Source organism: Emericellopsis atlantica (genome assembly GCF_019669845.1).
Source record: "Emericellopsis atlantica unplaced genomic scaffold F5Z01scaffold_10, whole genome shotgun sequence".
Taxonomy (NCBI): Eukaryota; Fungi; Ascomycota; class Sordariomycetes; order Hypocreales; family Bionectriaceae; genus Emericellopsis; species Emericellopsis atlantica.
The window spans coordinates 281866-308706 of NW_025764712.1; the positions used below are offsets into that span (position 1 = coordinate 281866).

The window sequence follows — 26841 nt, forward strand, 5'->3', positions numbered from 1 at the left end:
GTTGGCATTTCGACTCGGACGGCGGGATCAGGGGTTGCGAACTGCCGCTGCACGTCATTGGTTAGCGCCCCACTGTTGCCTGGCACCGTCACCTTCGCATCACTCATGCGTCGCGTCGGCGCGTCGGAAGCTGCTTTTTCATCGCCATCATCGTCGAAAGTCAAAGATGGCTGGTGATCATGGCATTTGCCGCAAAGCTCGGATCATTAACAGATGAGCTTGTCAACTCTATCTTAGCTGACTCAAATGTAAGACGCTTTTCCAATGGACTGAATCATACATCTAACTCACTTGCCAGGTTGGCTCCTCCCGGACTAAGAAGCTCCGCGACACTGCGTTTCATACCCTCAAGTCCAATGCGTACCTGCGGACAAATCAATTCGAGGTTGAGCACAGCTTGGTTGGTCTTGATGAGAGGTTCCGCGTCAATGACAGAGATGGCTTGGCGGATGAGTTGAAGCAGAGGCGAACAGCTCTCGAAGCTGCCCCGCAGAAATGGCACCCGGAAATCCTCGCCTTGTTGCTCGAGCTGTCTGATCAGCCGACGTACAAGTCCAAATTGAGCGACCTGTATGCGCTGGAATCGTATCAGCCACCTGGTCCTGAGACGATTGACTGGAAGCAGATTGCAAAGGAGGACGGTTGGGATGAGGACCCTGATTTATGGAAGACGAATCGATACGAGCTCAGCTCAGACGATGATCTGTCTTCCCAAGATGGCAACGACACAGAGATTACATCCGAATCGGAGGACGCAACTACTGTCGGGCGGACAGCTGAGCACCTCATTGTCCCCCCAGGCGACGATGCAAAGTATGACTCAATTCTTAAAGCACAAGAGTGGCGCAACCCCAAGGGGACTGGCTCAGGAGCCGACAAGACCGCGGTTGTCGAGACACAGGTCCTTCGGGAGATTCTTCACCTGCTCCAGGGATTGCAGACGACCATGTTCGACGAGAAGTGCAGACCGCGGCCCGAGTTCCAAACTTCGCACTTGGTCTGGGAGACACATAAGACAATCATGGCAGATTTCTCGGAATCCAGTCGTCGTATCATGGTGTTGCGACTATTCACGCGGAGCAAGGAGACGGCAACACATGTACAAGCATTCCAGGACTGCGTGGCTCGGAGGTTGATGGACTTTGATCAACATCTGTCCGGTATTCATGAAAAGCTGATCGCGCCAAACGGAGAGGTTGTCGCGAGCCTTCTCTCCCTGGAAGCAGACCTTGAAGGCTGGCTGGAGCCCCTGTTCGCCCTGTCGAGCATTCTTGTTCGCGTGTGGGACCAAGCGTCAAATCCTTTCGCGTACATTGAATGGCTCTATGAAGAGACGAGCGTGGCCCAGCTCAGTGGGATGACTCGGACTTATGAGTTTCTGGCACGCATCTTCATCGAGTGCTTCAATGTCTACCTGCGGCCGGTGCGTCTGTGGATGGATGATGGGAAACTCCTCCCCAACGACCAGATTTTCTTCGTCTCAAAGATATCCGAGGCAATGGCCCCGGGCGATATTTGGAGCAAAGTGTACCACTTTAGGGCGAAAGATGGCAAGCTGCACGCACCATCGTTTCTTAGCCCAGCAGCCAACAAAATCATGAATGCTGGGAAGAACCTCGTCATTCTCGGGAAGCTAGGGCAACAGGCCGCAGTATCCAAGACCGAAGAGCCCTCACTGGACATTGCAACGGTCTGTCCGTCTGGGTTAGATTTGGTCTCCTTTTCCGACCTCTTCGCCACGGCTTTTGACCGCTGGATCCAGAGCAAGTACCGTGCCACATCAGCAACACTCAAAGCCACCTTGTTTGAGAAGTGCGACTTACCTGGGGCTCTCGTGGCACTGCAGCGTCTCTACCTGATGTCTGACGGCACCGCCGCTGCCTCGTTTTGCGAAGCGTTGTTCCAGCGCATGGATAGCAAGGAGCCTCGGTGGCACAATGGTTCTGCCGTGACAGCGATTGCGCACGAGGCGTACGATCATCTTGTAGACACAGATCGCGTGACCATCGCCGTCGACACCGCGCAGATACAACTCGGATCTGATTCTGTGCGAGCCGCACTCCCTCATGTCCATGTTCGCTACCGTCTACCTTGGGCCATCCAGATGGTGATCTCACCGTATAGCATCACGCAGTACGACACAATCCATGGCCTGCTGCTCCAGCTTCGAAGGACGGCCTACATTCTCCAACAACCCAAGATCCTGGACGCTTACTGGACAGATCATGAGAACTGGGACGAAAGAGCACTCTATTACACGTGCCGTCATCGACTACTGTGGTTCACAGGCGTCACCCAGATGTATCTCTCCACGCTCGTGCTGGCGCCCAATGTATCGCAGCTCAAGACCGACCTCGCTTCCGCAGAGGATGTCGACGGTCTGATAGCAGTACACGATTCGTTTGTCAAAAAAGTGGTGGATGAGGCCTGCCTGGGCAGTCGGCTGACTCCCATCCGAGAGTGCATGCTGGAAACACTCGACCTCGCCACCAGCCTCCAAGCATCCTCCGAGCAGCAACTAGGCGTGTTGCAAGACGTAAGGGGCAAGTTTGATGAGAACATTCGATTCATCACAAGCGGTCTGCGCAGTGTGGCACGCGCCAAGAGCAGTGAACAGAGCAGCAAGTGGGATACACTGGCATCCATGTTGCAGTCGGGGATACCTTAGCGCACTGATTGAATGATGATGTACTTTGCAAAAAATTACTTTGCTTGATGATGAACTCAGAACCCGCTGTTCAGCCTTTCTGCATAGAACTTCATAATGGGGAACATCTCTTCCCTGTCCCTCGGCATGCCCACCTCTCTCCTCTTCCAATTGACAGCCTGTATCTGCTCAAACTCCCGCTTCGCGGCATCAAGTTCCTCGTCGTCAAACTGCACTGCGAGAACCCTCGTCCTGCTTTTACCTCGACTGGACAGCGTGGGAATCATCGAGTTTGGGAGCGGTCCGCCAATGGAGACGATGCCCTTGAACGTCCCCAGCGACGGTGGCGTGGACGAGAGGGGGGACGTGGCCTCCGCGACCCGAGAGACCGACCGTAGAGAGGACGCCATGCCAAGGGCCAATGAGCCGCCTTGGCCGTAGCCGAAGAACAGCACGTCACCTCTCTCCCATCCGAGCTGGCCCACGAGGAGTCCGTCGACGAGGTCGTCCATGATCCTCCTGCGTGCCGCCTCGAAGCCTGGATCCGGGTCGATACCACCCGTCCTCTGATCCACGGTTAGGTCATCGCCCCAGTGCCATCCTTCCTCCTGGCCTTCGAGAAGCGCGGCGGGCAGTGGCGTTGTCCCGCGTACGGTGATGGCCAGGAAGCCAGGCAGGTTCATTCCTTTGGCGAAGGAGGAGAAGGATGTGTGGGTGTCGCCGAGGCCATGGAGGAGGATGAGTATGGCCGTCACGCTCTCCGGGGGCGAGGGGAAGTGGAGGGTGTGAGGCAGCGTCTTCTGGAGAGCGTCAAAGTCCGAAGGTACCGGTACGCGAGGAGGCATCCTGTTTTGTTTGACGGGCAGCTCGGCAGTGAGTAGATGTACGGGGGAGGGTGAGTGACGGTTAGGGAGTGAGTGAGGTCAGACTTGGAGTTGGCGTCCTTCTCATGAAGAGGGTGGGGTTGGTTGTCATTACATACGAGAAACTCAACCAGAAGCCAGTCACTTTTCGCTGAGTTACGCGGGACCAAGTCAAATCGCTTTGTATATACAAGTATAACGTGTGTAATCTATAAAGTTCGTCGTCTTTTCTTCAACACATGTTCGTCGTCGTCTTCATTTCTAGCCTTCACCTTGGACGGTCCTGGCTTCATCTCCTGCCACTCCCCCTCTGCTGTCCAGATACCAGCCTTGGTGTAGTCTCCGCTGTGACTGCCGTCCATGTATGCAAATCGGAAATATTCAGGCATGTCTAGATCCTTCTCTCTACTCCATATAAACTCGTCGTCTCGCCCGACTTGGTCTTGGAAATACGATCGGAAACGCTCCACGTCGTTGACGAGGATACTGATGCCATCAAATGACTTCTGTTTGCTTGGCGGCTCCCATGTAAATGTAATGTTGGACGGAACGTCCGTGTTATTTGCGAGCGCAATGGACGGTGTGTTGATGACCGGCATTTCCGTCCCGAGTTGCGCATCGCCTCGTAGCTCGCCCGGTGTCTGGAGGACGGCATCAAAGTTCCACCGCGCGATGCCGTTGATGAACAACCCGATGAGCAGGCCCTGGTAGATCAGACTCGGCCTGGTCTGCATGCTCGTGCCAGGCAAGAGCAACAAGGCGAGGATGTAATGATGAATGCGCAGGTCCAGACCCGGCAATGTAAGGGCGATGACGATCCCAGCAACGAAGAGAGCGTACAGCTTGAGATACTTGAGGAACCGCCCTTCTTTCCGGAAGAACCAGATCTGCGACACGACGACGCACAGCAGGACCAGGATGATGATCGCCAGGGCGGCCTTTGCGCCCGGCTGCTGCTGCAGGTCGTGCGCATTCAGGCGCTGGATGGGAATGAAGCTCAGCGTGTAGTTGTCCATTGCACCGACCCAGCATGGTCCCAACCACAGGATGCTCTTCTCGATCTGCGCCCGGAGACCCTTGAGCGTCCGGCGCACGCCCATGTTGTCGTACATGACCCACGCGACGAACATGGCGGGCAGGAATTTTCCTAGAATCGTGGAGAACAGTCCCGCATTCGACTTGTGCGGCGGCGTATCCAGCGCCGTGCCGACAGTCCAGAAGATCCCAATAAAGTTGCCGAAGAAGAACAAGGCTGGCGAGGCCGTGAAGAGCGACAGGAGGCCGGTGAACGTGGCTGAGATACCGAGCAGAGCCCACCGCATGTCCCGCGCCGAGCACTGCAGATCCGGCACGAAGCGATAGGCGAGCGGGAAGTACGAGTCGAAGCCCACGCTATCGATGCCGTTGGCGCTGACACTCGGAAAGTCGGCCTGCTCCCCGACGAGCTGGACGACACCACAGCCTCCGTTGGCGTTCGACACGATGCCTGCATGTATCGCCGCGCCACAGATGAAGCTGTCCCCTCTGTATGTCCCGTTGCCTCCCACGACCATAGGCTGATAAATGACCTCCTGGTCTCCGACGGCTCGGGGATTGAGCACGTGGTAGCTCTCGCAGTTTCCAGCACAGCGAAAGGGAAAGCCAGAGGCATTGAAGGGACGGCAGTTGTTGCCGTCCACGCCGCAGCTGTTCCCCGCGCCCCAGTAGGTCACACCACAGCCGATGGCCTCCGGCTCGCCCCAACCAGCAATCTCGCTGGCAACGCTCCCCTGGCGTTTCACGAGGACATATGTGATCAGCCATACGGAGAAGGAGACGAACAGCGCCCAGAACTTGAGCACCTTGGTCGGCAAGAACCTCTCCACCAAGACCAGGGGAAACTCCTGCACGCGCGGGAACAGTGGCCGTATGCGGTACGGCTGCGGATCGGGCGGTCCCTCGGACCACTTGGCGATGGCCTTGCACATTCGTCGGACGGGGTAGGGCACCCATTTCCATCGTTTCCAGGACGACTCATCCTGGACGAAGCGAGGGGTAGATATGCCGCTGGCTGCGTCGGACACCTCGAGCGGCGAGGTAGCGCGCGCATGGGCGCCAGAGGAGGCAGATTCGGACTCGTCAATCGCGGGCGTAGTATGGACAGTCGTCGTCGTCTTGGGCTGGCGGTTTGTAGAGAGCGGCGCATCGGGATGCGATGCGCCACGGCCGCTCTCGTCGTCGCTTGAACCGGGATTCATGGTGGGCGAAGGCGCATCACCGGACTCGTCGGCGTTGTGGAAGTAGTCGGTCATCAGTGGCTGGTTCTCATCGCGGCCACGAGAGACCATAGCTTGGGAAACGAAAGAGGAAGAGGAGAAGAAGGCAGAAGCGGGGGGACGTGTGGTGGAAGTCTGGGCAGAGCTCACGACACACGAGGCGTAATGGATCGTACCTGCCCTGGAGGCGAAACGAGAGATGGAGGCCTGCCGGGGGCGGACTCGGGCTTCAGCAAGCACCCGGCACTGATGGACATGCAAATGCGGACTGGCTCTCCCGTTACCTCAAGGGCGCGTGCCTCGTAAATTCGTATAGAATGATGGCAAACTTTACACCTTCCAAAGATCCCGCCGGGAGCTACGGGAATAATGTCGAGTTGGTGCCATCATCTTCAAGAGCGACGTGAATTGAGCCACGAGGAATCATCAGCCACAGATCTGTCTGGTGGATGCCCGTAAGAAGCGCCTGATTGGTCGCGAAGCAGCGATTCTGCAGGGTCCATATGCACTGTGTTTAGTGCGTGAAGTGACCTCTCGCACTGTCCCCTCATTCTTGCTTCCTCACTGGAAATGCGCAAGACGTGCCACAAACTCATCAAGCTGAGAAATGGCTTCATGATTCACTGCGCATCCAAGTTCTAGAGAGACACTGAAAGACGAGTCACATTACGACGTTAGGCATCCTGACTATCGGCCAGTTCACAGCCTCGACGGACGAAAAGGTGGTACTTGTGCCCCTCCTTTCATCATGCGATGAGCAACTCAAACGACTCAGCACCGAATGGTGCCTCAAAGCCAACCTTCACAATCGGGACGACATTGCCCAGCGATGCCACCGATGAATTATGTCCCAGGCTAGGCACGCTCCAGTTGCCTGGCCGACGCACAATAGAGACGCCCAACTTCACAGCTGTCACGTCCAGAGGAGTCATCCCCCATCTGACACCCGAGGTCGTGTCAAAATACACTTCCTTCAGCTCTGCATATATAGCTCTCGAGGACTGTAAGGCATTCAATCTCAACAAGGGGTGGGCAAGTTGCTGATGTATCCTAGTTCTTGAGAAAAAGGACCATGCCATCCTGAAGATGCCAACCACCGACAGGCCTCTGCACGCCTTCACCTCGTTTCCCGCACACATCCCTACCATTGTCGCCGCGCGGCGCTGTCCATCTGTCCTGGCACCTGCGGGAAACACGGCTAAGAACATATCCATCTTCACCTCCACCGGCTTCAGCACAATCACCGTTCCCAAATTCGCGGCCACCGTGGCCCACATACGGCCAGACATTGTCATTGCTCTGGCCGATCTGCTGCACATCAGTCTGGATCCGTCCCTCAAAAAGAAGATCCGCATGGCCGACCGCACAGAGTCGTGGATGGACGAGTTCCTGGAGCTGGTGAATGCGGACGTCAGAGAGAGCGCAGGGATCAAGGTGTTTGCCCCCATTCTCCCCATTGACCACACGACGCAATGGGCGTATATCAATCACCTCAACGAGGATCTGTCGGGAGATCTGGCCGGTCTCGCCATATACGACGTCAATATTCTACCAGACCTCCAGTTGTACAAGAACCTAACCAGTCTACCAAAGCTGTCGCTTGATCTCCCCAAAACGCCACATGATGTGCTACGGCAGGTGGCACTTGGCGTGGACCTCGTTCTGGCTTCCTTTGTCAACGTCATCTCAGATGCCGGCATTGCGTTCTCCTTCACCCTGCCCACGGATGGGGATATCTCTATGGATGGCGACATTGGAGCCATAATGCCGCTGGGTATTGACATGAGTGAGACTGCCCACGCCACCAGTCTGGAACCTCTCTTGGCGGATTGCGCATGCTATACGTGCACAAAGCATCACAGAGCCTACGTCAACCACCTTCTCCACGCAAAGGAGATGCTGGGGTGGAACCTGTTGCAAATACATAATCACCACGTTCTCAGCGTCTTCTTCTCCTCGATACGCGCGGCCATCGGTCGGGGTACCTTTGAAGCGGCACGAGAGGCTTTCGGCAGAGCCTGGGATGTCGACTTTCCGCAGGGCATGGGGGAACGACCGAGGGCGAGGGGCTATCACTTTAAAAGTGAAGTTTCTCAGGAAAAGTACAACAAGCCGGGGTGGAAGGGCTTGGAATCTGGCCAGGGGGTGATGGCGGATGTCTAGAACACAGGACTGTGTCATGGGTATCACCGGTTACTCATCCTGACGTGAACCTTGATTTGGAAACGGCTGAAGCGTCTTTGTATTAGGTACATTCCCCCTTATAGAAACCTAATCGCTCTTAGTCTGCTCCTTTTGGCCGTACCCCAGATTGACCATCAAGGTGATCACCGGTGCATGTCGAATGCAAGGCACATATACAGAGCGATGTACCATATCGTGCAAGTACACGCGGTCCGCTGCCGATCTTAGCGTGTCGGTATATCTTCTAGAAACATTCAGTGAGACACTACTTGCTGTAGTGGCATAGTCACAAAGGCAAGATGTAAACATTCTCAGTTGATTGCATGGCTGCTTGGGGGTTCAGCAAGCAGCGATCCGATGCCAGTCTACAGTGCCCAGCTTCGCAAATCACTCACCGGACCGATGTGTAATTAATCCATCATGAAGGCTTTGAACAACTTCGGAGCAAACTGTAATCCAGCTCTTGGAACCAAAGCACCATGCGTACACCAGGTATCCCCGTCGCCGCCCATTGGCAGCGTCTCTAGACTCTCCCGAGTCCCGCGTGCTACGCCTTGGACAGTGTTCCGCCCACCCTTACACAAGAAACGCAGGAAACGTGCCGCTACCCGCGACTGAATATTCTCCTAATCCAAGATTCCAAAGTCCCAAGCTTCATACTTTAGGACAAGCATACTTACATGCATGGGTGAGGCTGGGTGCTATTGGCGAATCAGCGTGGTCCATCACCCCACGTTTGTGAGGGCAGGTGCCGGCAAGGGTTCCACCTGCACTTTTGGTGTTCACTGTTGATCCCTGCACCCACACCTCCACCCTCCAGGCTCCATCAGACCTTCATCATCATCACTTCTCCGTCCGTACATCCAAGATCTCCACAGGACACCACGATCCGTCTGCAACACGGCAGGCCCAGTGACAGACAGTTTGTCGAGATGAGTCCTCCTCCAAGATACAAACGAGTAACCAGCTGCTGGTGACCGAGCACCGCTCTTTGACAGGCTCTTCCCGAGTGTCGCCACGTTGGTTGGACGGAACCTATGAGCAGTGCATCTTGATCGGCTTCTCAGGCTGCACACCGGACTTGCAGGCATTGGACGAACATGTCGCCTTAGTGCCTGGCCCACCCATGCCTCTCCGAAGCACGTGCCGCAATCAAGCCAGGTCAAAGGAACAGCGTCGCATCGGAACCACGAGCGTGGTGCTGCCCTGGCCGGCCTCGTTACATGATTTCACGCGGTTGGTGACGTGCCGGCTTCAATGGCCCACGCAAAAGATCCTTGCCGCTTCCAATCATGCCTCCACCGTTGCGATCGGCGCCGCGCTCTCTCCATGGGCGTACAGTATAAGTAGGCGCACCGTCCAGGACCCCGACAGAGCACGCCTCCCTCTGTCCTCACCTCCCCAAGCCAAGCGAAGCCCTCCAAGATGTTCTCCAAGCTCAGCATCGCGGCCACCACCCTCGCGGCCCTCAGTGCCCCCGTGGCTGGCCAGACCTACCAGCGCCTCGGGTCCTGCCCGTCCCTGGGCTGCGTCCTGCCCCCGGACCAGGCTGACTTCCTGCCGGGCCAGCTCTTCGATCTCCGTGTCGAGGTCCACGCGCCCGTCAACGGCTCCGAGGCGGCCCACGATGGCAAGCCCGACGAGAAGTTCAAGGTCACCATCGCCAAGGATGGCGAGAAGCCTCGCGACTTTGCCGACGCCTTTGGCGTCGACGAGCCCAAGCTCGAGAAGTGGGACTTTAGTTGGTACGAGGATCTCTTCGCCGAGGACGAAGACAAGCCCTCCGTCGTCAACGTGGCCGCCAAGGCCTACCGCAAGCTCGCCCTCTACGAGCCCGGCACCTACACCGTCACGCTGAGCTACTACGACAACGAGACCACCACCGCCGAGTGGACGGTCCGCGACGTCTCCAAGGAGCGCAAGGCCAAGAACGTCATCCTCTTCATTGGCGACGGCATGACCACCAACATGATCACCGCCGCCCGCCTCATCGGCCACAAGGCCATCAACGGCAAGTACCAGTCGCGCATGAAGATGGACGAGTTCCCCGTCATCGGCCACCAGATGACCCACTCCCTCGACAGCTACATCACCGACTCGGCCAACTCGGCCTCGGCCCTCTACTCGGGCCACAAGTCGAGCGTCAACGCCATGGGCGTCTACGTCGACTCGTCCGCCGACCACTTTGACGACCCCAAGGTCGAGACCATTGTCGAGGTCTTCAAGCGCGTCCACAAGGGCATCTGGGGCGCCGTCTCCACGGCCCTACTGGCCGATGCCACCCCGGTCGCCCTGTCCGGCCACAGCCGTTCCCGCTACGACTACGGCTCTCTCATCGACCAGGCCCTGAACGGTGTCACCAACTTCACCTGGACCAAGCAGACCGGGCCCGACGTTTACTTTGGCGCCGGTGCCGAGCAGTTCTTCCCCAACGACCAGTCGTACCAGGGCAAGGACATTTATGAGCAGTTCGCCGACAAGGACTTCCAGGTCGTCATGAACCGCACCAGCCTTCTCGAGCTCGGCGAGGACGACAAGGCTCTCGGCGTCTTCTGCCAGGGCAACCTCCCCGTCTGGCTGGACCGCAACGTCTACACCGACAACCTCAAGGGCCTCGAGAACGACCCGGCCGGCGGAGACGGCGACGCCCTGGACCTGCCCGGTCTCAAGGACATGGCCACCAAGGCCGTCGAGATTCTCGACAGCCGCAAGGGCGAGGAGGGCTTCTTCCTCATGGTCGAGGCCGCCTCTGTCGACAAGCAGATGCACGCCCTGGACTACGACCGTGCCCTCGGTGACCTCCTCGAGCTCGACGACACCATCCGCGCGACCATCAAGCTGCTCGAGGAGCGCGGCTCCCTCGAGGAGACGCAGATCCTCGTCACCGCCGACCACGGCCACGGCTTCGACGTCTACGGCTCGGCCGACACCGAGTACCTCGAGGCCCAGGACGACGAGCGCGCCAAGCGCCGCGCCATCGGCACCTACGCCAACTCGGGCGAGTCGCAGTACACCCAGCCCCGGAACGTCAAGTACGGCACCGGCGCCAACTTCCCTACCGACTGGGAGCCCCGCTACGCCATCGCCGCCGGCGTCGGCGCCCACCCGGACGTGCGCGAGAACTACAAGGTGCACAAGAGCCCCCGCAGCCCGACGACCAAGATTGGTGATGAGTACTATGTCAACCCCAAGGACGCCGAGGGCGGCTTCGTCGTCAACGGCACGCTCGCCCCCTCCGAAGCCGTCGGCGTCCACTCGCTCACCGACGTCCCTGTCTACGCCTGGGGTCCCTGCCAGGACCTGTTCCAGGGCACCTTTAACAACATTGACATTTTCTACAAGATCTCCGAGTGCCTTGGGCTTGCTGTTGACGAGGAGTCTGGCGACGGTGGTGATGATGGCGAGTGCAAGGCCTCCCGCCGCAAGGGCAAGCACAATTAGAGTGTTTGTGGGGGAAACTAAAGAGCGCTTGAGGCGACGAACGTGATGAGATATGTGGTGACGGCGAAGCGAAGTGATGTCTGTAGACTGTATATAAGAATATGATATAATCTGTGTGTGACATCTTTTGCCAGTGTAATGCGCATTATGCCGTAAACAAGTGCACTGCCAAGACTATGTGCAACGATGCAAAGTACGTAGAGGGGAGATTGTGCCCAGATATACGGCTACACCTTATTTGCGCGGCTTCCATCCTAGATCATTCAGACGGGTCCCGTACGAGTGGTACTCATCGAGCCACTCCCGCGTATCCCCATACTCGTGCTTGCGCGGCCCGTATACTCTACGCCAGTGCTCGGCCGGATCCTTCTAATGCACGGCCGCCTGGGAGAGCGTAGACACAATGTCCATGAGCTCAATCTCGTCAAAATGGTCGTCGCTAACGCGGCGCTCGGTGACGGCGGCCGAGTGCGTCCAGACGCGGCCGTTGATGTGCATGCCGAGCTTCTGCACGGCGTCGGCCACGTTGGAGCCGCGCAGGCCGCCACCGACGACGAGCTGAATGTCACCCAGCTCGCTCCGCTGGGTGATCTTGGTGGCCATGTAGTCAAGCTTCTGGAGGTGGCTGGTGTAGGGGCCCGAGGTGCCGCCGGCGGTGAGGATGCACTTAAAGCCACACGCGGCGACGTCCTTGATGCCCTTGAGGGTCAGCTCGTCATCGTAGTCGGCGATGGGGTCAAAAGCCCTGTGGAAGCAGCAGCCGTAGGGCCGGGCGGCCTGGACGAGACGGGTGCAGACGTCGATGTCGACGGCGACGCGGGCAGCGGGGTCGAGGGCCGTGTCGTCGGGGCCGGCGTGTCGCAGGGCGCCAAAGACGAAGCCGTCCCCCCGATAAGGGTCCATGCGACCGGCGGCCTTGAACGCGGCGATGCTGCGCTCCATCTGCTCGACCTCGTGGGGCGCGTAGAAGAAATCCATGCCGCCGTCGGCGGGGGCGGCCCGAGGGCGGATCATGATGCGCACGGGCACCTCGATCCGGGCGTCCTTGCAGGCGAGGTACTGGCTCACGGGAGGTGTGAGGCCGCCGTGGGGATAGGAGCCGGGCGCGTTGAGCTCGACGCGGTGGACGCCAAAGTCCTGGGCGCGGAGGGCGGCGTGGGCTGTGAAGACGGCGGCCTCGAGGGGGAGCTTGCACTCCTTGCCTGGTAGCATCATGTCCTGTTGGATTGGTTAGCTGGTTCTTTTTCTTCTACCGGGTGCGTGAGGCGTACCTTGAAAGTAGGGTTGGGGGAGGAAGCTGCGTTATGGTGTCAAATGCATTGCATGGTCATGAAGGTAGGTTGAAGGTCATGGATAGAAGAAAAATACGATGGTTGAAGAGGAGCCAAGGAGGCAGGCAGCAGGCAGAATGGTCATCTCACCGGATTACTGGCCATTGTGACATCAGCGTCTGGCCGATTGCGCTCTCCCAAAGCAGACATTTTCACACGAGACGATGAGATGGGATGGACTGTACAGAGTTGATGCTGGTCAACTGCTCGTCTGAGCTCTGGAGGGGCAGCTATTTGGGGGTATAAATAGAGGGGTTCAGGGGATGGAGATGGAGATAAAGGGGCCCTATCGTCTGGACTCTGGGACTCTGTGGCCACTCTCCAACCTTGTTGAACCGGTCATGGGTCTTGATGAATATGCTTGACGTCTCAGGTTGACTTGGATGATGCAATTGATGGGTTTGTCTTCATATTGTGAGCATTCATGGCCATTGAGGGTCTGTCCTGAGAATCCATAACGTACGGATACAGAAGGCACGTTAAAATTCGCCAGGTCGCCAAGTGCAGCTCGCTCTCTCATTGGCCCATGACGGGCCCTGGTGCATTCGGCAAGATCTGCATGGCGCCTGGTCGCGCCTTCCGCTCGGATAGCGTGGAACACCGGCAATTTGTCGCAATTTACGGAGGCGGCCACCACCATGAAATGTATGGGCCTTGCTTGGCCTTGGATACACGAAAACGTCGAGGGGACCACCAACTTCCCTTTCTGCGCGTGATCGCCTTGCCATCACAATCATCTCCATCGTCGCCCATCCCTCCTTGCCTGTCGTTGAAACGTTCATTGTCAATGCGCGCCTCTTGATTGACTTTTTTGGAACATTGTCGCACGCGACGCGGCCCGCTGCCCCCCCAGTCGACCGTCATCACCTCCTCGAATTCGACAACACTCTGGGACAGCAACATTATCCATCATGGGTTGGTTCACCGACCTCACGGGGCTCATTGCTCCCATGTTCATCATTGCCTCGCCCATTCTGTCCTACTCGGACCAGGCCATCTCGATGCACCGCAACAAGACCTCGGCCGGCTTCTCTCTCGACATCCCGCTCATCATGCTCGTCGCCTCCTTTCTGCGCATCTTCTACTGGCCCGGCGCCCGCTTCGACGCCTCCCTGCTCGTGCAGTCGCTCATCATGGTCGGCATGCAGTTCATCCTGCTCAAGATTGCCCTCGACCACCGACCGAGTCCGTCGTCCAAGGGGGGTGAGATGCCGTTCGCGGGCGAGGCGGACGGCTGGTTGGGCGGCGCGCGCCCCTACTCCTTTTGGCAGTGGCGGAGCCCCAAGCCGTACTGGCAGTTCCTGGTCTACCTCTTCGCCGGCCTGGTCGCGTGCGAGGTCGTCCTCTCCTTCCTGCCGCCCGTGTACGCGCTCTACTCGTCCCTGATCGGCATCGCGGGCCTCTCCATCGAGGCGACGCTGCCCATCCCCCAGATCCTCGCCAACCACAGCTCGCGCTCCTGCAAGGGCTTCCGGCTCTCGGTGCTGGCCAGCTGGCTGGGCGGCGACGCGATGAAGATGTTCTGGTTCTTCACCGCGACCACCGAGATCCCCTGGGCGTTCAAGATCTGCGGCATGTTCCAGGCCGCCTGCGACGCCTACCTGGGCGTCCAGTACTGGATGTACGGCGAGGGTCCCCCGAACCCGCTGAGCAACGGGACCGGCGCCATCAAGGAGCACCCCCTGGACGACATGAGCTTCCCCGCGGGGAGCCCCTACAATGTGGGCAAGCAGCCCAGCGGCAGGGAGCACAGCAGGAGTCTGACCCCCACGAGGAGGCCGGCGCCCTTTCACGTCGCGACTGCTGAGTAGGATGGCAGCAGGGTTGACGTTGCAGATATGATAGAATCTTGAATAGAGCGCATGGCGTACTGGTCATTGGACTCTTGGTACTCCGTAGATGGGAATACGATGGGATACGGTAGGAGTCGGGGTCAGTCATATATACATGGATAAAGTACGCATCACATAGAAAGAGTTTCCACCGATAAACACAAGGGGATCTCAAATACACCAACTTAATCATTTGCTTCTGGTCAGTCATGAAGATACACCTGTTCATTCGACAGCCGTCAGGGGTCATTATGGGCCAAGCATCGCTATCAGTCTGTCGAGGATAGGCCACCCTGTGGTCCCTGCCCTGCCACTGCGTTAAGAGCTGTTAGCGAGGACATGCATTGCCAGCACATGTTGAGCAATATAAAGATGAAGATAGAGCTGATATTTAACAATTTAAATTCCAGAGACATCAAAAACTTGTTTTTCCAATGCATCTGTCTTTCAGCTTTGATGAACTATATGTGGGCGACACATGTCATCGTCGCGTCGCCTGCCAAGTGATGCACTAACTGAAGCGCACCACGCTCAAGGCAGCCCGTCGCTACACTGAGACATTACCCAGCCACAGGACTGGACTGGACTTTGCAACGTCAGAAGCCCCCACTGCAGTCGTTGCATCAGACATTCGACCTCCCAGCCTCCTCAATTAAATCTACGTGTGCCAGCCAGCGTTTGTTTGCGTCCTTTCTATGTACTATAATTCATCCCGAGAGCTCGCTTCGACCTCGTTGCCCGGACAACGGCCTGCCCCTAACCACAACTGAGTTTGCGACGGGCTTCATCAATCTCTACTATCGACGACAGCCATACAGAACAGGGGCACATTGCGCCCAGGATTGAACATCTTTCTATTTGAATAGGTGCCAAGATCAGACTTATTGTTTGGCACCACCAGGCATTTGCCGTCTGCCGGCAAATTTACGGGCAGTGGCCAACAAGCGTCCACCAGGCTGGTCCCAGTCACTCATCTCACTTTGCCTGCAGAGTCACATATCTGGCTACGCTTCTCTTGAGCTCGCCAGTGACTCCTAACGCCCTTGCTGGCAGGACGTTGGGGCTCTGGAACCCTTCACCTGAGATCCTACTGCTATAGGACAACCCTCAGGTGCCGAGTACAGTACGTCCAAGTCTTCTTCTCTTCTGCTGCCCTCTGCCCAAGTGTCGAATCAAAAGCCTCTCGTACACTTCATCCCATCAGAGCGTCTCAAGATAAAGTGAGCCACAGAAGAGGCTTCCATCCCATCACTTGCAGGCCTGAGAATTATCAGGCAGCTTCCGCATGTTTCCAGGCGACGCTCCCATCTCACTTACGCTTCTAACTCTGCAAGGGTCCTGGAAACTCGTCCGGAGCCACATCGGATGCCCATTCACCGATCTCAGTTCTAACACCTATTTCTCAGAGCTTGCGGCTTGCTATCTCTATTTAATCCTCAGCAATCTCTCTCTCTTTACTCTTCTTTCATCTTTCTTCCACTACCACTCCTCCGACCTCTCTACCTCCAAATACCGAGCAGAACACGGCAACATATCTCGAGCCGCCTCGATTTCTTGACAATTGTCTTTTGATTACATTCAAAACATTCCCATACTCTTGCTTGACCCTGAGCAAACATACCACAAGCGTCACCTAGCCACCTCAAGTCAGCAACTCTCTCTTCCGCCTCAACGCACTCACTAACCAGACATAGACTCTCACCATCAAGATGCCTCCCACACCCAAGGCAAACTACAAAACCTACGAGGCTCAGGCCCGTCTCCTTCGTGCCATTGTCGCCGCTCACCCCGAGGTGAAGTGGAACTACAAGGGTAAGTCCAGTATTCATCTGCCATCATCTGCTCCCTCCATCTCCCTCATCACCATCACAACCGCCGACTCTGGGAGCCAATCGGGTTGGACGTTGTAGCTACTTGGGCTGACCGGCCTCCGTAGACATTACGGAATGCTTCGGATCTGATCTGACCAAGGACGCGCTGAACCATCGCTTCCGCCGTCTTCGCGCTGAGGCTGTCATCATCGCCGAGGCCCGTCAGCAGGGTCTTGACATGAAGAATCTCGATTCGAGTGACAGCCTGCCCACGGCCCAGAAAGACGTCGACAAATCCAGTATGCGCACCATCCCACCATCACAACCCAATTGTATGCTCCGAAGTAGACCACGCGGCTAACCAGAACTCGCAGACATTGCAAAGTACTTTGGTGGCTCCACCGGTGACGGCATTCAGTTCCAGTTCCGGGGTATCAAGAAGGACGCCGACAAGATCCGCAGCGTCGCCGATGAAGGCGGCGATCCCAACAGCGTCCCCCTCGTCGGTCTCGGTGCCGCCGGTGCCTCTGCCCAGTCCACGCCCTCCAGGGGCCCCCGCGGTGGCGCCGCCCGCGCGACACCATCCACCGCCGGCGGCCGGAAGCGCAAGATCAAGGAGGAGACCCCCATCAAGGCCGAGCTCATGTCCGACGACGAATTTTCCTCAAGCGTCAACTACGAAGAGATTGACCGCGAAGATACCCCGAGCAAGCGTATGAGGGGCCCCGCCACGACACCCAGGACCGCCGCCTCGGCCCGCAAGAACGGCACGCCCTCCCGCCGGGCGGCCAGCCAGGCTGCCGATACGATCGCCGCCTCCGCACCAGCGGGTAGCAGTACCTCGGACGAGGAGCCGCGGACGTACGTGGCGCCCAAGAGCATCTTTGGGGATGGAAACGGTACTACCAGCGGCACAGCTGGCCTGAACGGTTCCCGTCTGTCTGATATGATCGGCGCCACCGACCCCTATGTTGGTGCGCCTTCTGCCCACCACAATGACATGTCTGTCGTTGGTGGTGACGACGGTGAGATTTAGACCGGGTTCACGGAGGATGTAACACACACGGTCACGGGAACACTTGCTTTATTGGCGTTGGCGGAACGGAAAGGATACCATGGTTTGTTTGCATTTCGGTATTGCCAGCTTGGCTTGCTGTGCCACGCAAACAAGAGGCATGAAGCAACCTGGGGCGTTGGCGAGGACACACAAGAACACTTTACTAGATTAGCAGCACAAACATTTGATGCGAGACAGATGGAAACCATCTCACGCCATTCTCCTATATTCAATCATCATGCCTCGACTCCACGCTCCGCAGCCCTTTGTCCCCATGCTGAACTATGGTACAATATAACACCAACCTCTCTTATATATGCGGCTATAACTCAAACATGCGGATTTCAGCCGTTGAGGAGCTTCCACAGCGCGTCGCCTTCCACGTATTCGTGGTGTATCACGTTGACCAGCCAGTAGTCATCCCTCATGCTACTCAAAAACTTCTCGCTCGCCGAGCCCCGGCCGTAGACCTTGGCCCACTCAGCCCAGATGCCAAAGGCCTCCTCGCTCCACGCCCGGAAGGACACCTCCTCGATAATGGTCGGCGTGACAATCTCCTTGCCGGGAAAAACGCCCCACGTCACCGCGTTCGTGTTGTCGGTGGTGGGCACGCCCTCTGCGCTCGCGCCGCTGCTGGGGTGGGAGGACACGACGTCGCCCTTGGCGTTGGCGGCGTAGAAGCACACCTCGGGCAGGGCGGCTCTCAGGCGGCCCTCGAGAACCTGCCAGTCGGCCGAGGACAGGAAAAACTCGACAAATGCCTTTTGGAAGACGAAGCCGTTGGACGGGCCCCATCCAAAGGTCGCATCCGACGACCGCAGGCCGTTGACGGCCGGCTGCGAAGCGACCGTCAACCAACCCTTGGAGTTGAGCTGCAGGAGATGGGGTGTGATGGCCGAACTCTCCGGTAGCAGCTCCTCCTCACTCCAGGGGGTGGCGGCCAGCTCCCCCCGAATGTGCTGGACAAACAGCTCGTTGACGTCTTGGACAGACGTGGGCTGGCCCCAGAGCTTGATGGCGGCCGCGGGCGACATGTGCAAACTGACACCGTAGCCGTCAATCTCACCATAGGCGGGGGAGCGGGCGTCGCCGAAACGACCGTTGGGGAAGTCGTCCCACGTGGCCTCCCTGCCGAGCACGCCCTCGCCCTCGGAGATGGCCAGCGTGTTGGCGCGGGTGTTGACGGGCTCGGCGCGGACGCCGGCCTCCTGCCCGGTGACCTCCCAGCTGGGGTTCGACGGTCGCCTCTCGCCGTCGCTGATGATGACTCGGTTGTGGGGGTCCGCGCCCGCCGAGGACGTCCTCCTGCTGCTCCGCGCCCGGCTGGAACGGCGACGCATGGCGGCTGCGTCGCCGTTGATCTGGACCGTGGGGATGGATGCGTCGTCGACAATGGCCTCCTCGCCGTCGGGGGTCGCGCCAATTAGATTCGTCCTCTCGATGATGAAGGAGACGGCCTTTTCGAGGTTGAGCGTGTAGAAGTGGAAGCCCTTGGGCCCCGGTGTCCGGCTTTTGATCTCGCGAATGGTCTCGACCATCTCGCTGAGAATGTCGACGCCGGCCATCTTGACCTTTTCATCGTCCCCCTTGACGGCCACGAGGCGCGCGTTGTAGTCCTCGGGCATCTTGGCGTGGCTGAGCTTCATGATGCGGCGGATCATCTGGAACCCCTGGATGGGCATCAGCCCGGGGATGATGGGTATTGTCTTGAAGATGCCGCTCGGGTGGTCGCGCAGCGTGCGCTCGAACTTGTCGTACGCCTCGAGGTCGAAGAAGAGTTGCGTCATGATGAAGTCCGCGCCCGCCATGACCTTGTCCACGAGGTACGGCAGATCATGCTCCAAGCTCTGGTGTACGGGGTGGCTCTCGTCCGAGTGGCCCTCTGGGTAGGCGGCGACGCCAATGCAGAAGTAATCGTCGTACTTTTTGCGGATATACGCGACCAGGTCCTGTGCCCAGACGAGCTTGTCGCCCTCCTCGTCGACCTCGTCGCCGTCGATGCGGTACTCGTCGTCTCGGGGTGGGTCGCCTCGCAGGGCCAGGATGTTGCGTATCCCAGCCTTCTTGGCGTCCGCGAGCGCCTTGTCCACGAGTCGGCGGCTCATGTTGGTGCACGTCAAGTGCAGGCAGGTTGTGATACCAACCTCCTTCTGGCACAGCTCGGCGAGCTCGAGCGACTTGTCGGCCGTGGAGCCCCCGGCGCCCCAGGTGACGTTGACGAAGAGCGGGCGCAGGGCGCGCTCCATGCGGTACAGGCGGTCGCGCAGGTTGTTGAAGCCCATCTCGGTCTTGGGCGGGAAGAACTCGAGGGAGAAGTAATTGCCGTCCGCCGGGAGGGCGGCAATCTTGTCGGTGATCTTGTCGACGGGCGCCATGGTGATGATGCTGGTGACCTGTGTGCTGTTGGCAGCTCCAGGACTTGCTTGCGGACGAAATTCGTCTTGGAGGGGCAGTCACTGCCAGTGCAAGGGGCAGTCACTGCCAGTGCAAGGGGCAGTCACTGCCAGTGCAAGGGGCAGGCCGATGGCGGGGTTCTGTATAGTAGTCATAGCTTATCGATAAGTGTGGTGACAACAGGGGCCTCTCGGCATTTGAAGCGGCAGACCTAACCCATAGTCCTACCAAGCACACTAGTAGCGTCGTACATTTTACCTGTAGCAAGTAATTAGACTCTCTGGACGTCACGTTTGGCGAAGACTGCATTTCTTCTCTAGTCCAGATCATCCAAAGGTTCACTCAACTGCCGCAATGCCAATCCCTGCGCAAGGTGGCCTATGTTGCATTCAATGGCATATGGAGGACTTGGCCTCGCGGTACTCCTTGAAGAAGCGAGTACATACTGGCAGTCTCAGCTGCAGTACGTACACAGAGTGCGGCCTGGTGATCCAACCGACATCCTAGAGCCGCTCGAGACCATCGAGCTCGCAGATGAGCCGTTCTGTCTGCCGGACAGGCACCACGTGACCAACGCTGGCGAGACTCTGAAGGGTTGGACATCTGTGCGATGGATCGATGTGTGGTGGGAACCTGTAATTGATGAATGATTTTCCGCTGCTAGGTACGTAGATGATAGATCTGAGCCACGGGTCGTCGGCGTCAGGAACTCAGGGGCCAGGGGCTCCCTACACGTGTCTCAAGCCAGGAGTGACAGCCAGGGAGGCGAGCCGTGTGAGCCGCTGGTTCACACTCTTCCAACCTACACCGAAAGTTCCCGACTTCTGCAGCGTCGGAACTGCGGCAGACGAAAGATTGTCATGGCAGCGGACGAAATGATAATTCTAAATTAAATGCTCATGCTTGCAGTTGATGGACGCGTGGAACGTACGTGGGTAGTACGGAGTGCCTTATCAATTATCACTGAATGACACCGGCCGCACTACGCTAGTCGCCGATGGCTGGGGGTGCCTACCGCGCAGATGATTGGCCAGACGTAGTGTTCGAGTGCATGATCTTGGGGCATCAGAATCAACATGTCGGACTTTGTAGAGACTGCTTTTCTCTGGTGCAAATAGAGCATACGAATCATCATGGCTCGTGCCGGGTGGTCGGACGGCATTGCGCTCGGCTCGTCGGCGCTGTGCTGGGGATGGGGATCGCCCCAACCCAAAGCTTGATGAATGGCTGGAGCATGGCTGGCTAAATTACAAGCCTGCATCTGCCATTGTGGCGATGCTCGACCGGCATTACGCGTAGGTAGTCGCGTACGTAAGTACGTCCAAGGGGAGCGAGGGATGATGGTCGCCTATGGATTCATCTTGGGAGGACCCCTGATTATCAACTTGTAACTCCCTTCATAATCCGCTCCAGCTTCGTTTACTTCTTGTCTTCCAGTCCTGCCTGAGCATTCCCTCTTGATCGTTTTGTGTACTTACTGCGAGTTTCCATGTTCTTTGTCGATTTCGCCCCTACCACCGCAGCTCCCCCAGTCACCCGTTTGCCCAGAGAGCCCCCAACGCGCTGGCTCGCGATCATGGGCATCCCTCGCCTCGCCGCCGTGAGCATCGCCGCGGCATCCTCTCTTTTTACAACGCCCGTTTCGGCCGACAAACCGTACCATACCGACCACGGGTCCTACCAGAATGGGGCTCTTGGTGACATACCCACGCAATCCTTCCACTCATCCAAGGTCAAGGCGCCTGTATATCAGGTCAACTACTGGGACCCGGACAAAATTGACACGGATAGCCCGTATATGTTCATGGCCGGCAAGTACGGTAAATGGGGCCCGAGTATTGTGTCATCCAAGGATCTCAGTCTAGTCTGGGCAGACCAGTCCTATAATGGTCTGGCGCAGGTTGCGAGGACGTGGGAGGACTGGAACGGCCATGGGAGAGTCATGTCGTCGTACTCGGATGGCCGAGTCCGCGTGTACGACCAAAATTACAAGCAGCTCCACGTGTACGATGGACGGGGCGACCTGAACGGCGTGGTCCCCGACTCGCACGAGGCTGCCCTCACCAACGACGGGCATATCCTCATGTTTCTCTGCCCGGCTCGGGACGCGGATCTGTCCAAGGTAGGCGGCCCCGCGGAAGGCAAGAGGATTGGAGACTGCACCATCCAGGAGATCGTGCCGGACACGGCGGAAGTCGTCTTCGAATGGGCGACCTCGGACTTCTTCCGACCCGAGGACAGCGTGTGGAAGTACAACAACGAAGATGTCTGGGACTACTGCCACATGAACGCGGTCGAGAAGACGGAGGAGGGCAACTATCTCATCAGCTATCGCCAGCTCAGCTGTGTGGTCCTGGTCAACGGCCAGACAAAGGAGGTGATGTGGGTCATGGGCGGCAAGAGGAATACCTTCAAGGACATCACCCAGAACGGCACGGGCGAGTTCGGGTACCAGCACGAAGCACGCATGACGGGGAAGAACCGTTTCACGCTGTTTGACAACCATAAGTCCGACGCAAACGGGTGGTGCACCGAAGGGCAGTGCTCCCGTGGGCTCGAGATTGAGTACAACCCGGAAACCATGGAGTATTGGAAGGTCAACGAGTGGTACCATCCCCAAAACCTCATCTCTGCGTCGCGTGGCGGAGTGCAAAGGACGCCCAGTGGCAATGTCATTGTCGCTTGGGGCCAGAACCCCATGTACACCGAGTACACGGCCGACGGCGAGCTCATCATGGATATCCAGCGCGCCGACGTCAAGTCGATGGAGCACGGCGTCTTTGATGTCATCACCTACCGCATCTGGAAGGGCCAGTGGGAGGGCAATCCGTCCTGGGGCCCCAGCATCGCCTGCGCCCCCGATGACACCGGTAGAAGCGTGTACGTCTCGTGGAACGGCGCCACCAAGGTCGACCATTGGGTGCTGCTCATGTCGGACGACAAAAAGGACCTGAACGGCGCTAGCAAGGTGGCTGCGCAATCGCCCCGGAATGGGTTTGAGACGCAGTTCCAACTGGACGGCATTGCCATTGCGGACTATGCACGTGTCGCCGCGCTGGACAAGGACGGCAACATCATCGGCTCGACGCCAGCCGTCGACACAAAGACCTTTGAGGTCGTCGAGCTCGACTATGACATTGACGAGGTGAAGAGCGTCGGGTCAAAGACAATCGACTTAGCCATTCCTTCGTCCGCCAAGGTGACGGTGCCCGCCAACACCAAGTCGAGTGACGATAAGGACGATGACAAGGATGATGACAAGAACACGGAGAGCGAGGCGTATTCTTCCAACGGCCCTTCCCCCTGGTTTGATTTGCTTGTCGGCGGAGTCGGTTTCTTCGTCGTTGGTCCGGCCGCCTTCTTGTAAGCAAGCCATTTCTTTTTTGTTCGAGTCTGTCAACCGTGCTGGATACATGCTAACATGACTTTTCTTAGTGGTGTGATCACCATCTTGCATCGCAGACGCTCCAGACTTCTCTCGAGACTGTTCCGGCGCAAGGACGAAGCTGAATATGGGCTGCTCCCAGCTGGTGAAGATGAAGAGCGCCGCCACCGCGGGTCCAATGAACTGGGTAAGGGGCCAGCATATAACCTCGAACGTGTAGGGGGGAACTCCTCTAGATGATGAATGGATCTTGGAGATGTGTAATAAATTGAGTTTGCTGTTCTGTCACTTTCCAGAGTGAGGAGGAAGGCACCATCGTTGTGTGTATTTGTGAGAAGGAGCCCTGCAAGCACCTGCTGTGACGTCGCAGTCTCGTCCAACGACGCTAGTCTCTAAACAGCTTAGCTTACATTAGGTGACTGCCCTTGCAGCTTCTCTCCCGATGCAGATGGCCCAAGCTCCATCCCGGCACTGCACTGTCAAGTCAAGCCAAGACCTTCCCTCCAACACCACCACAACTTGTCTAGAGAAATCTCAACCACCTCGTACCCATTTCATCACATCGCGCAATGATACGGTAGAACGGCCGCAATGCAGCTGCTGCATGGGAGTCGACTCTTGCGCGGCGCGGCCTGCACGGCACGCCTCACCAAGCTCAATAGTCCACACCTCCGACTGCACGCGACCCAGAGACGCTGGCGCACATCGCTCGACTTCAACGCGCTCGACACGAAATGGCGGCAGAAATGGAAGACGGAGCTGCCGCCCTCTGCCTCTGATACGAAACCCCGATATGTGCTTCCCATGTTCCCCTATCCCTCCGGCACACTCCACCTCGGTCATTTACGCGTCTACACAATCGCCGACGTGGTGGCGCGGTACCGCAAGCTGAAGGGAGATGAAGTGGTCCTGCCCATGGGCTGGGACGCCTTTGGCCTACCGGCGGAGAATGCGGCCCTCGAGCGGGGAATACCGCCGGGCGAGTGGACGACGAGCAACATTGCCAGGATGAAGGAGCAACTGGAGGTCATGAATGGGAGCTGGGACTGGGACCGTGAGCTCACGACGTGCGATCCGAATTTCTACAAGCACACGCAAAAACTATTCCTCATGTTGCACGAGCGCGGGCTGGCGTATCAGGCTGAGGCGGAGGTGAACTACGACCCGATCGACAAGACGGTCCTGGCGAACGAGCAGGTGGACGCGAATGGGTGCTCGTGGCGCTCGGGCGCCAAGGTGGAGAAAAGGAAGCTGAAGCAATGGTTCTTCAAGATTTCCGAGTTCCAGGAGGCATTGCTCAACGGCCTGGATGAGCTGGAGAAGGACAGCGCGTGGCCCAAGATGGTCGTCTCGCAGCAGCGGAACTGGCTGGGCAAGTCGACCGGGGCTACGGTCAAGTTTCCGGTCATGGCACTCGGGCACTCGGTCGGCACGGCCATTGAGGTCTTCACGACGAGGCCGGACACGTTGTTCGGGGTGCAGTACATCGCCCTGGCCGCCACGCACCCTACGGTGAGACAGCTGGCCAAGGCGGACCCGGAGCTACAGGCGTTCCTGGACACGCTACCAGGCCTACCCGCGGATTCCAAGGTCGGATACCTGCTGCCCGGTCTGAGGGCCGTGAACCCCCTGGCGTACCACGAAGAGACCCCGGATGCGACTAAGGCATCGCTGCCGGTCTACGTTGCGTCATACGTCCTGGGCGACTATGGGGAGGGGGCGGTCATGGGCGTGCCGGGGCACGACGTCCGTGATCATGCGTTCTGGACCAAACATCACGCCGACGAGCCAGTGCGCATGGTTCTAGCGGCGTCCGAGGATGAGTCGACGACAGTGATGAAGAATGAACCGTATATCGGCGAGGGGACATTGACGGAGCACAGCGGGCCTTATGAGGGCAAGTCGTCGACGGTGGCGGGGGAGATGATAGTCAAGATGCTGGAGCACGCTGGGCTGGCGACGCCCGTGGAGAAGTGGAGGCTGCGCGACTGGCTCATCAGTCGGCAACGTTACTGGGGGACGCCCATCCCCATTGTGCATTGCGACTCCTGCGGCGCCGTACCGGTGCCTGATGAGGATCTGCCGGTGAAGCTGCCCGAGGTGGAGTGGGCGGGTGGCAAGGCCGGGAATGCGCTCGAGACGTCACCCGAGTTTGTCGAGACGACATGCCCCAAGTGCAAGGGCTCCGCAAAGCGCGACACCGACACCATGGACACGTTTGTGGACTCGAGCTGGTACTACGCCCGGTTCGCGGACCCGCAGAACGCAAAGGAACTCCTCTCCGCCGAAGCAGCCCAGGCGTTGCCGGTGGACGTATATCTGGGTGGCATTGAGCATGCGATTCTGCATCTGCTGTATGCGCGGTTCATTTACAAGTTCCTCGCGTCGATCAATGTCCTGCCGCAGTATTCCGAAGACCGGGTGGCGGCGGCAGAGCCCTTCCAGCGGCTCATCACGCAGGGCATGGTGCAGGGCAGGACGTACAGTGACCCGGACACGGGAAAGTTCCTCAAGCCTGACGAGGTTGACCTGTCCGACCCGAGCAAGCCCACGGTTGTGGCGACGGGCCGAGAAGCCAACATGACGTTTGAGAAGATGTCCAAGTCAAAGTACAATGGAGTTGACCCGACAGAGTTCATCGCCAGATACGGAGCTGACCCGACGAGAGCGCACATCATCTTCCAAGCACCCGTGGCCGACCTTTTGAACTGGGACGAGGAGAAGATTTCCGGTGTCACGCGATGGCTAAAGAGGTTGCATGACCAAGTCAGCGAGATTGGCGAGGCATCAACAAGCCAGTCCGTCAAGGACGTCTTGAGCGAGCGACACTCCCGTTTGGCAACGATGGACAAGGAAGAGCTTGCGCAGTGGGATGCCGACTCGACAGTGTGGCGTGAAGTGCAAAAGACAATCAAGTCTATCACGGGGACGTACGATGAGATCTACTACATCAACACCGTGGTGTCGGATCTGATGAGCCTGACAAACGTCATGGCCGGCCAGAAGAATGCCAGCCCGGTGGTTCGCCAACAAGCCGCCGTCGAGCTGACGCGGATGCTCGCGCCCATTGCCCCCGCTGTCGCGGAAGAGTGCTGGAGCGTCCTCTGCCCGGGCGCCGGGTCCGTGTTCACCTCAAAGTTCCCCGAGATGGACGGCAGTGAGGACCTGGTGCAGCCGCGAGAGCAGACTTGGACCGTGCAGGTGAACGGGAAGCAGAGGGGCGTGGTGGAGATTGCACCGCCTCCAGACGCCCTCAGCGACGAAGAGCTAGGGCCCTGGATGACCGAGGCCATCTTGAAGACGGACCTTGGTAGGCGTCTCAGCGGCGAGGACGGCGCGCTCGACGTGGGAGGGGCCAAGAGGAAGGGCAACAATAAGTCACCACAGCCTGTTGATCTCCGGGCGGCGAAGAGGGTGATTCCGCTGCGCCATGCGCGCCGGGTGGCCTACGTGGTGTGAGTGATGGCACCAATGTACAGTACATATGTATCATCAAGTAGTGTAAGCACTACTGTGTAGACGGATAGACCTGCCAATCCAGTCTGTGTATCTTGTATGGATCGAAGAAGCAACGTCTGGTGTGGGTGAAGCGGATGTCGCGCATCTGTTAAGAAACCCATGGCGACCACCAGCATAACGCT

At 58.1% G+C, this 26841-nt stretch overlaps 11 protein-coding genes across 11 annotated transcripts; 7 read left to right on the forward strand and 4 right to left on the reverse strand.

Moving 5' to 3' along the window:
• The first annotated feature begins 42 nt into the window (after positions 1-42).
• Positions 43-2696, forward strand: F5Z01DRAFT_45645 (Spc98 family-domain-containing protein). The gene is made up of 2 exons (XM_046259867.1): positions 43-248; positions 299-2696. The coding sequence occupies exons 1-2, from the start codon at positions 180-182 to the stop codon at positions 2666-2668; spliced, it is 2439 nt and encodes an 812-aa protein (XP_046119203.1). The 5' UTR covers positions 43-179; the 3' UTR covers positions 2669-2696.
• On the reverse strand, positions 2697-3621 carry F5Z01DRAFT_45941 (uncharacterized protein). Its single transcript, XM_046259900.1, has one exon. The coding sequence runs from the start codon at positions 3490-3492 to the stop codon at positions 2725-2727; it is 768 nt and encodes a 255-aa protein (XP_046119204.1). The 5' UTR covers positions 3493-3621; the 3' UTR covers positions 2697-2724.
• A 98-nt stretch (positions 3622-3719) lies between these two features.
• On the reverse strand, positions 3720-6213 carry F5Z01DRAFT_722013 (uncharacterized protein; the record flags this gene model as incomplete). Its single annotated transcript, XM_046266594.1, has 1 exon — positions 3720-6213. Exon 1 carries the CDS (start codon positions 5835-5837, stop codon positions 3720-3722), a length of 2118 nt encoding a protein of 705 aa, XP_046119205.1. The 5' UTR covers positions 5838-6213.
• A 126-nt stretch (positions 6214-6339) lies between these two features.
• On the forward strand, positions 6340-8161 carry F5Z01DRAFT_705642 (tRNA-guanine transglycosylase). Its single transcript, XM_046266439.1, has 2 exons — positions 6340-6768; positions 6820-8161. Exons 1-2 carry the CDS (start codon positions 6519-6521, stop codon positions 7926-7928), a joined length of 1359 nt encoding a protein of 452 aa, XP_046119206.1. The 5' UTR covers positions 6340-6518; the 3' UTR covers positions 7929-8161.
• Positions 8162-9207: 1046 nt separating this feature from the next.
• On the forward strand, positions 9208-11515 carry F5Z01DRAFT_46237 (alkaline-phosphatase-like protein). The gene has a single exon (XM_046259925.1). It carries the CDS (start codon positions 9375-9377, stop codon positions 11388-11390), a length of 2016 nt encoding a protein of 671 aa, XP_046119207.1. The 5' UTR covers positions 9208-9374; the 3' UTR covers positions 11391-11515.
• Position 11516: 1 nt separating this feature from the next.
• Positions 11517-12832, reverse strand: F5Z01DRAFT_46242 (copper homeostasis protein cutC). The gene is made up of 2 exons (XM_046259926.1): positions 12662-12832; positions 11517-12608 (listed from the first exon to the last, which is right to left on the reverse strand). Exon 2 carries the CDS (start codon positions 12603-12605, stop codon positions 11760-11762), a length of 846 nt encoding a protein of 281 aa, XP_046119208.1. The 5' UTR covers positions 12606-12608; positions 12662-12832; the 3' UTR covers positions 11517-11759.
• Positions 12833-13251: 419 nt separating this feature from the next.
• On the forward strand, positions 13252-14750 carry F5Z01DRAFT_46235 (uncharacterized protein). Its single transcript, XM_046259924.1, has one exon. The coding sequence runs from the start codon at positions 13633-13635 to the stop codon at positions 14530-14532; it is 900 nt and encodes a 299-aa protein (XP_046119209.1). The 5' UTR covers positions 13252-13632; the 3' UTR covers positions 14533-14750.
• A 1512-nt stretch (positions 14751-16262) lies between these two features.
• On the forward strand, positions 16263-17400 carry F5Z01DRAFT_635570 (uncharacterized protein; the record flags this gene model as incomplete). Its single annotated transcript, XM_046262159.1, has 3 exons — positions 16263-16365; positions 16490-16696; positions 16739-17400. The coding sequence occupies 3 exons, from the start codon at positions 16263-16265 to the stop codon at positions 17398-17400; spliced, it is 972 nt and encodes a 323-aa protein (XP_046119210.1).
• A 223-nt stretch (positions 17401-17623) lies between these two features.
• Positions 17624-19995, reverse strand: F5Z01DRAFT_652680 (methylenetetrahydrofolate reductase-domain-containing protein). Its single transcript, XM_046263297.1, has one exon. It carries the CDS (start codon positions 19794-19796, stop codon positions 17766-17768), a length of 2031 nt encoding a protein of 676 aa, XP_046119211.1. The 5' UTR covers positions 19797-19995; the 3' UTR covers positions 17624-17765.
• Positions 19996-21190: 1195 nt separating this feature from the next.
• On the forward strand, positions 21191-23648 carry F5Z01DRAFT_46298 (ASST-domain-containing protein). The gene has a single exon (XM_046259931.1). The coding sequence runs from the start codon at positions 21305-21307 to the stop codon at positions 23180-23182; it is 1878 nt and encodes a 625-aa protein (XP_046119212.1). The 5' UTR covers positions 21191-21304; the 3' UTR covers positions 23183-23648.
• A 33-nt stretch (positions 23649-23681) lies between these two features.
• Positions 23682-26659, forward strand: F5Z01DRAFT_722023 (leucyl-tRNA synthetase; the record flags this gene model as incomplete). The annotated part of the gene is made up of 2 exons (XM_046266595.1): positions 23682-26516; positions 26553-26659. The coding sequence occupies exons 1-2, from the start codon at positions 23792-23794 to the stop codon at positions 26657-26659; spliced, it is 2832 nt and encodes a 943-aa protein (XP_046119213.1). The 5' UTR covers positions 23682-23791.
• Between the last annotated feature and the right edge of the window lie 182 nt (positions 26660-26841).

Coding starts and splice junctions, on each gene's coding strand:
- F5Z01DRAFT_45645 (XM_046259867.1), top strand. CDS start 180: ATGGCATTTGCCGCAAAGCTCGGATCATTAACAGATGAGCTTGTCAAC. Junction 249..298: donor CTATCTTAGCTGACTCAAAT/GTAAGACGCTTT, acceptor CTCACTTGCCAG/GTTGGCTCCTCCCGGACTAA.
- F5Z01DRAFT_45941 (XM_046259900.1), bottom strand. CDS start 3,492: ATGCCTCCTCGCGTACCGGTACCTTCGGACTTTGACGCTCTCCAGAAG.
- F5Z01DRAFT_705642 (XM_046266439.1), top strand. CDS start 6,519: ATGAGCAACTCAAACGACTCAGCACCGAATGGTGCCTCAAAGCCAACC. Junction 6,769..6,819: donor ATATATAGCTCTCGAGGACT/GTAAGGCATTCA, acceptor GATGTATCCTAG/TTCTTGAGAAAAAGGACCAT.
- F5Z01DRAFT_46237 (XM_046259925.1), top strand. CDS start 9,375: ATGTTCTCCAAGCTCAGCATCGCGGCCACCACCCTCGCGGCCCTCAGT.
- F5Z01DRAFT_46242 (XM_046259926.1), bottom strand. CDS start 12,605: ATGATGCTACCAGGCAAGGAGTGCAAGCTCCCCCTCGAGGCCGCCGTC.
- F5Z01DRAFT_46235 (XM_046259924.1), top strand. CDS start 13,633: ATGGGTTGGTTCACCGACCTCACGGGGCTCATTGCTCCCATGTTCATC.
- F5Z01DRAFT_652680 (XM_046263297.1), bottom strand. CDS start 19,796: ATGGCGCCCGTCGACAAGATCACCGACAAGATTGCCGCCCTCCCGGCG.
- F5Z01DRAFT_46298 (XM_046259931.1), top strand. CDS start 21,305: ATGTTCTTTGTCGATTTCGCCCCTACCACCGCAGCTCCCCCAGTCACC.